General features: G+C 34.1%; 1 protein-coding gene across 1 annotated transcript; it reads right to left on the bottom strand.

The window, feature by feature from the left end:
* Window positions 1-7,300: 7,300 nt before the first annotated feature.
* Window positions 7,301-8,208, bottom strand: GDU4 (glutamine dumper 4). Its single transcript, XM_039043578.2, has one exon. It carries the CDS (start codon window positions 7,965-7,967, stop codon window positions 7,488-7,490), a length of 480 nt encoding a protein of 159 aa, XP_038899506.1. The 5' UTR covers window positions 7,968-8,208; the 3' UTR covers window positions 7,301-7,487.
* Between the last annotated feature and the right edge of the window lie 434 nt (window positions 8,209-8,642).

The following is an 8,642-nucleotide window of genomic DNA, read 5'->3' as shown; positions in this document are numbered from 1 at the left end:
CTAAGTTTCTTTTTTAACATCACTTCCATTGGAGACTATCCATTTAGAACAGGGGTAGGAAGACCATTAATCAGTAGAGTTGAGTATAAGAATGCATCCCACCAATGATGTAAGGGAAGATGTGCTTAGGCTAGTAGGGTTAGCTCTGTCTCAACTATGTGTATGTGCTTCATCTCAGCCCTTCCATTTTGTGCTGACGTATATGGATAGGTGTATCTGGAAGCAATGCCAAGCTGATGACAGACTTTGTGTATCTTGAGAAATTCTCTGCCATTATCCGGCTGCAGGGACTTGATCAATGTATTGAACTGAGTTTGTACCATAGTGAGAATGTGTTGAAAAGCTGCCAGTGTGTCAATTTTTAACCTCAGAGGATAGATCCATGTGTACCTGCTGTGATCATCAACAAAGATAGTATAATATTTGTACCCATCTGTTGACAAGAGAGGAGCTAGAACCCACAAATCAGTATAAGTTCAAAGGTTGCAGATGCTCTTGAGTTAGAGTTAGGGAAGGCTAAAGAATGCGATTTTCCATAACTACAAGAATCACAAAAGTTGAGCTCTTCATTAGATAACATAGGGAGATTGCAGCTTTTGATAATAAACTCTAGTATTTTTTATGAAGGATGACCAAGCCTTCTATGCCATGTAATCTTAGACACCCTATGCTTCGAAGATATGCTAAGAGCAGACAGATCTTTATTCTTGTGCACTGGTTGCGATGGTACTCCGTTTCCTACTGACTTCGAGTTGACTTCTGCACCCCCTAACTGATACAGTCCATCTTTAAGCATTCCTTTCATTACCGTTTGTCCTCTACCTTTGTCCTTAACAAGACAGTAATCCGTGTGAAATTCAATAAACACGTTATTGTCTTTTGTTAGCTTAGATATACTAACCAAATTTTTTGCTATGGCAGGCACACATAACATATCATTCAGTTTCAAATTGCAGGCATCACTAGACAGACAGTTCCAACATGAGAAATTTCTAGAGTATTACCATTAGCTACAATGATTGCTTTAGTATCTGAGTATTCAGTCGAATTGCCAAGATTGTTGAAGTCTGAGGTAACATGATTGGAGGCACCACTGTCGGCATACCAATTTGCATCAGTCATGTTTTCTTGTCTTGTCAGAAAGGGGTTACTTCCATAAGTAGTGGCTAGGACTGTTGGGTGAGGTTGTGTGTTTTTGGTCTGATTGTTGGGGAAGGTCTGTCCCTTGTTTTGAGGAGAATTGGGAATAAAATCTCTGTTATACCTGTTGAAGTAGTAGAACGCTATGTATCCTACCTTCCCACAGACTTGACACACAGGTTTGTTGTTGTTTCTTCCCCTGCCTCGACCTCTGCCATGGCCACCACCACCTCGTTGTCCTCCCCCAATAGACTGATTGCTGCTATTGGTCTTGTTGTTTTGATTGACATGTCTAGTGTTTGTCATATTCACTGATGCATTACTGACTTGGTTGAAGCCTATTGTCATCTTTTGGTTTGACTGATGTTCCAATCTCCTTTCATATAGTAGAAGTTCTGACTGCATATCAAGACACGACATGTCCACTTTCCCTTAGATCATGGCCACGATGGCATTGTATTCTTCATCAAGTCCTAGTAGTACTTGTGAAACAAGAGCTCTTGGTGGCACAGGACTACCAGCTTGCTCGAGATTGTCAGCATTCATTTACATAGTTCGAAGGTACTCTTCCATTTTCAAATTACCTTTTCTGGTTGTTTGAAACACATGCCTCAGATAATCTTCTTCAACCCTAGACTGAACACCAAAAAGTTATTGAATGTTGGTCTATAGATCCTTTGCACATTCACATCCCATCACTTGAATGGCAACCTCTGGTGGCATGGAGTTATACAGCTAGTCGAAGAGAAGTTGATCTACAGTCATCCACGCTTCATATTGAGGATTTACCTCAAGTGTTGTTGACGAGCTAGAAGCACCACTACCGGAGCTTCCTTCTATGCTGCGCGGAGCAACTCCTGCTCCAGTCGATCAAGTCGGTATGCTCTCACCGACTGTAGGTTGCAGAAACATTGGGGGACAAACTTTTTGTCTGGTCAGGTGTCCTTCGAGTACTTCGTAGGATTGGAAGCGTTAAGTTTGTCTATAGGAGGAAATTGTTGCGATCAAGTTTAATGGAGGTTATCTGATTGAGGAGTTGGTTCAAGGGTGGGCCGCTGAAGTTGGTTGTGCCGAGGGTGGCTCCCAGGTTTCCTTGATTGACGTTGGTCATTATTTGCAATGATACCAAGTTAGAAAGTGGGGTTGAAGGATATGACTTGACTCATGCTGCGGACAATAGCACTTAGACAAGGTAAACGATAGCGTCAAAGATAGACGATAACGTTTGTGGAGGTAGACGATAACGTCTACGGGAGGTAGACGACAGCTTCAAAAGATAGGTGATATCATGTAGACAACTGCGACAGGAGGTAGACGATAGCGTCAGGAGGTAGACGGTAGATGATATCGTGTAAACATCGTGTTGACGACTGCGACAGGAGGTAGATGATAGTATCAAACAAGGTAAACGACAGTTTCAATCAAGTAGACGATAGGCAGTAAACGACTGTGGCAAGCCAACTTTTCCTTTATGATTTCTTATATTTGAAATGTACATAGGTGATATATTTATACAATATGGAATCTCTAATTTGGGAATGCAAAAATAACTCAATAAATACAAATGGTTAGATATTTAGTTGTAACCAACCTATTCCTTTGGTAAGTCCTATTCTTTTGGTAGATAGGCAAGATTTTATGTGTTGGCATCTTTAATATCCTTAACATTTGGAACTAAATTGAACCGTTATTGTAAAGTTAGAAGTGTTTAGTAAGCTTAATAACGCCTAAGGTGTATGGCTTTATTGGTTGAATTTCCTAATATGGGCCTCGAAGAATCCAGCTGTATGTCACCTTCCAATAAAACCCACATGTGAATTTAGCAGACCTTTTTCGTCATTTTTTATTTCTCCTTTTCCTTGTCTTTATCTGTTTTTTCAGGTGTTTCAATTTTCTTTCTTTTCCTTCTCATTTTCAAAATAAAGAATATTTTCTTTTAATAAAACAAAATAAATAAAGAAGGAATATAATTTATATGATCCTTTTTTCTAAGAATAATTTATATCATACTTTTTTATTTATTTACTTTTTCTTTACATATTTTCTTTTGCTCCACGCATGTCTTAAGTTTGTCTACGAAAAATAACGAAATAAAATTTAAAGCTTTACCTCTACACCAAAACGATTTTACTAAATTTTCAAATTTTTAAAAATGACATTTGGCGTATTTTCATGTTATTTCGATTGAATTCTCGGCAAAATTTTGAAAACAATATAAAACTTCTAATTTATTATTATTGTTGTTATTATTCTATAACATTTGAAAACTTTTTAAAAAGTAAATGGGAGTAATATTAATAAATTTATTTTGTATATGAGAGAAATGTATATCACAAATTAGATATCATTACTATTGAGTAAGGTCTAATATAAATTCTCTTGAAATCTGAGGTTCAAATTGTTAGGCATTAATAAAATGAGATTCAATTGTCTAAATAGTTCATATGGTTGAAATATTTTTCATTTATATATATATACCTCCTCGTTTTTCAAAAGATATCGATGTGACAACTAATTAATGTGAGTAGTACCCATATAATACAATAAAATAAAAAATCTGGTAAAAGTGACATTTTTAGCCTCAAGTTCTCAACAATATGTTTGTTTGATTCCGATCAAAATGTTCTATTCTAGTCTTCAAAATTTTAAGAATAAGTTTAAAAGTTCATGAATAATTGTTTTAGGTTAAGAATCAATTTTGGTCTATAAACTTTCACATATTAAGAATTTAGTCATTAAATTAAGATTTGTATTTATTTAGTACTTTGTACTTTTAAATTTGTAATAATACAGTCCTCAAACATTTGCATGTAACAATTTAATCCTTGTCATGGAAAAATCTCATCAAACTTAATTTGCTAATTCCAATTATGTAATGATTTAGTCTTTAAAATTTATTGATCTTTAAACTTTTTTTATCAATCTATATGTGCAAAAAATTCAGTAAGCCTTACGAAGTTAAAACGTAACAAACAAATTTACACAGACTAAACTGTTAATCCTATAAAAGTTCAAAACTAAAATTAACTTTTAATCATGGTTTGAAATATCAATGTAGATAGAAATATCGAGATTCTGATTTATGGAAAAATTGATGTCAATGAAAATTTCGAGAAACTTTATAGAATTTGATGAAAATTGTTATAATGAGTTAATGGAACTTTGATTGTGACTTATTTAGACTATAATTGACTATTTTAACTATCGTTTCTATAAATTAAGACAACATCTAGATATCTATTGTAAATGAATGTGTAAATGTCTATGCTATAGTAGAAATTTGAAAAAGAAATATAAAAATAATTATAAAATAATGTATTGTTTGGAAATATTTTTAGATGTGAAGACGTGAAAATTAATGGAAAAAGTTTGTACGAGGTTAAGAATAAATCTATTTTTTTTTTTTTTGGATTGAAAATAAAGTTGAGAATTGAAAAAAGTTAAAAATACCAAAAAGTAACATATTGAAAAATTTTCATTATTGGTAAAAAATGATATTGACGTATAAAACTATACGATTAGATATAAACAATACTATAAAATTGGGAAAAAAATTATCTTAAATTTCTTGAAATTTCTATAAAATTGAGGGGGGGAAAATGGAATTTCACTCTACCGAAATTGCCATGAAAATTTTCCACCACGCTCTTAACCCATGTTTTACTTTAGGAAAAATTGTATAAACTATCATTGAAATTTGGTGTCGATTATAATAACACCTATAAACTTTTAATTTGCTAAATAATACCCTTGTAGTTTCTAAATGATTGCAATCAACCCCTCTTTTAAATTTACTATTATTTGCAAGATTACACATGTGACTCACACGTGATGAAGAGGGACATATTTGTAATAAAACATGAAACTTGGGGAGGAAGTTCAATCTCTCTCTCTTTCTCCGTGATGTGCAAGACCTGTCTCTACCACCGCTCAAATGCCTGAACACCATCGTTATAGCCTCCCTCCGATCATCGCCTCCACTACAGCCATGTCGCAATCTGCTAGACGACGTCCGTTGGTGAGAGATTTTTGTTATTTTCTCTCTCTAATCGCTTCTGTGCCCCCTTCTCTCTCTCTAACCAAGACCCTTGAAACTGGATAATGTTGTTCCAACAAGTTCTCTCTTTCTTAGTTCCTCTTTACTTGTTTTCTTTGATGTTTGGAAATGGGATATTGTTGTGGAATAGGCTCCCTATCTCTTAATTTCTCTCAAATAGGAAAATATGTGTGTTAATTTGAAGTGGACAATTTGGTGGAGTAGACTCTCTTGATTGGATTGTGTAAAGTTTGAAAACAGGGGAGTCCCCGATCGATGGTTAGAGAGAGAGAGAGAATAACAAAAACCTCCCGCCGACGGACGTCTTCTAGCAGGCTGCGGCACAATTGTAGTGGATGCGATGATCGGAGGGAGGTGGTAGCGACGATGGTCGGGCATTTGAGCAGCAGCGACGTCTTGCATATTACGAATGAAGATCGAGAGATTGAACTTCCTCCCCAAGTTTCATGTTTTATTACAAATATGCCCCTTTTCATCATGTGTGAGTCACAGATGTAATCCTACAAATAATGGTAAATTTAAAAATGGGTTCATTGAAAATTTGCAACAATTTAGAAACAGTAAATTGAACGTTCATAGATGTTATTTTAACTACCCTCCTAATTTAGGAGTGGTTTATACAATTTTTTCTTTATTTTATTTGGGAAATTGTAAATTTAAATGTTAAAATTAAAAAAAAAAAAAAAAAAAAAGTCAAAAGTGCCCTTTTATCTATATTAATCCCCTAATAAATGCAAAGGACGGTTAGTTTCTAGAAAAGCAAACGCGGCTTCCCGTCGCCGCGCACGCAGTTTTTGTCTGAAGTGCTGTACAGTAAAGTGCAGTGCAGTACAGCTCGTTTTCCAACCACGACAATAAAATTCCCTAATCAACAAAACATACCCATTTTTGCCCTTGCCTTGCGCTCCAAGAATGTCGATATTTGCTGTCATGACCTCAAACGATCTTTTATTTATCAAATGCCCCCTTCCAAAGGCCCCACCTCTTTCCACCAAGTACCAATCTCTCCTTGTCCCCGCACCCGAATAATATTTTATTAATGCCAAAGTTTTCAATAGAGTTGATACTATTTTTATGTCTATATTCATTTAAAACATCTCTACCCTCATAATACATATTAAAAAAAATAGTTTAATGCTATATTTTCTTTTACACAAGAATAATATACATTATTAAATTATATAGTGTTTTATTTTTGCGGGTAATACTATTTTAGAATACTTTCTCGAGCACAATTTATATTAGTATAAAATTTTTTCATTCGATTGTAGTGTTAGATTTCTTTTCATGAAAATTATTAATATCATTTAACTAGATTAAAATAAAAATTAAGTTTTGACTTTAGCGTACAATGAAGGAGAGTAATTCCTTTGCCATAAAGTTGTAGAGAGAATTTCTCCGTTGTATAAACTTGTACTAAACTTTTGTTGTGATATTTATTTGTTAAATGCAATAAAAAAAGAAATAAACATCTAATCAGAAAATAAGTAAAAGAAAACTCTTTGCTCATTGTTCCCAGAAACTGGAGGTGGGAAAATGGACACGGTTCCCTCAGAATATATATAATTATATATAATATTTCACTAGTGTCATTTCATTTCTCAACGCTTTATTCTCCTCTCTTTATTTTTCACCCGGCAATTTTTTTTAAAATATATATATATATATTTTAATCATACAATATCACTACTCGAAGTGACTTTGATTAATTTACAATTTAATGAAAAAGAAAATACTATTATTCTCCTTGATGGCCATTTCTTTATGTTTCTTTTTATAAATTTCCCTAAAGCAATCTTTTCTTTTTTAAAAAAAAAAAATGATTTTATATTAATCAGATGGATGATATCTTTTTAAAAATAAAATATCTTCCTTAAAGTTCTGTTCCGTACAGCACTAATTAATATTTGGTTAAAATATCAGGTTGAATTTTAGTCCTCCTATTTTCTATAAATCTTAAAAATTTAATCTCAAAATTAAGTTTATCTAAATTACAGTGACTAAAATTGAAAAAATGTCAAATTAGGGTCAAATAAGGTTCAAATTAGGGTAAAAATATATTTTAATTTAACCTTATTATTCAATGGTAAAGTGAGAATGTGATTTCAGTGTCAAACAAATTGGGAGGAGATTTTACAAAATTCTTTATGTAGTAACTAATTTACATTGTAATTTACAATTTTCTCGAACGAAGGAGCCGAAAAACAGAGCTCAGTCAGAACCCTAGGGCAAAATTTCTCGATCGAGAAGCAGAGATCAAAATTCAGTACAATTTTATTTCAAAAACTCACTAGTTTACTTCCTCGCCGGATTCCTCAACCGCTGAGTTTACATCTGGATCATTCACTTTGATCGATTTCTCCGAATTCTCCGCTGTCTCTTCCACTTCCGATTTACCATTAACGGCAGTTTCCACGGCGGAGGAAACTTTTATGCATACAGGTCTAGCTAAGAACGTCGGATTCTGGTTTCCAGCCATTATGACCAAAATGTTCTCGTCGTAGTTAGCCTTCTCCGGCGGTATCTCCGAGTCGATTTTCGCTTCGTATGCGCCGCCGTTCTCCAAATCGGCGCTGTCTCTGTCTCTGTCTCGCCGGGAGAGGTTCCAGTAAGAACAGGCTAAAATGACGAGCGCAAAGGCGATTAAGCTCAGCATCGCCGCAAGGCCGCCGAATAGATACGGCAACGGCGAGTGCCACGGCGCTCGCTCTGCAATGTTCGGAGTGGTCGACGGCGACGAGTATTGTGCCGACGGCGAGATGCTTCCCATTGATTTTGATTTTTTTGTTTTTGTTTTTGTTTTTGTTTTTTTGTTTTTGTTTTTTTGAAATAAAATCTCTCTTTTGGAAATGAAAATGGAAATGGGGGAAAAAAGAAGGTGAAATGGAAAGTATTAGGTCTGTGAGATGAAAGAGCGTTAAGAGTGTATTTATAGGAGGAAAAAAATAAAACGATTTTTAAAAAAAAAAATGATGGAAAAAAAATAGAAAAGAAAAGAAAAGAAAAGAAAAAGCGAGTTGGATAGGGATGAAGGCACAGAGCGCTTTTTTTCGCCTCATTTCTTTCTCTTTTTCTGCGTTAACTTTTCTTATGGGCCACGTTTGTCGGTTTCTTTATTATTTACATTACAAATTTGCAATTCTAATATTCTAATATGCTTAATTTTTGGTTAGTGTTATACAAACAATTTCGTTCTTATCAATTTTAATTATGTAAAAATTTTATATCTAATGACTGTATTATGCATACTAATAGAATTGAATCTAAGGACCATTTATTCTTTAAGTCTCTCTTTAATATTGTTATTTGGAGATATAATTTTGTGGAGAGGATGTTCTGCAAGATCTCGCATTGGATTACAGACCTCAATTTGATGTGTCACTTTAGTATATGTAATCACTCAAGGGATAAAGTCTGTTGACTTACATGGTGTGTTGTCATGTAT

This window comes from Benincasa hispida, chromosome 9, assembly GCF_027475165.1.
Source record: "Benincasa hispida cultivar pf3 chromosome 9, pf3_genome.v1.1, whole genome shotgun sequence".
Lineage (NCBI taxonomy): Eukaryota > Viridiplantae > Streptophyta > Magnoliopsida > Cucurbitales > Cucurbitaceae > Benincasa > Benincasa hispida.
This window is presented reverse-complemented; position numbering and strand designations above follow the sequence as displayed.

Bases quoted from the DNA above. Each gene is read 5' to 3' on its own strand.
- GDU4 (XM_039043578.2), bottom strand. From the start codon at position 7,967: ATGGGAAGCATCTCGCCGTCGGCACAATACTCGTCGCCGTCGACCACT.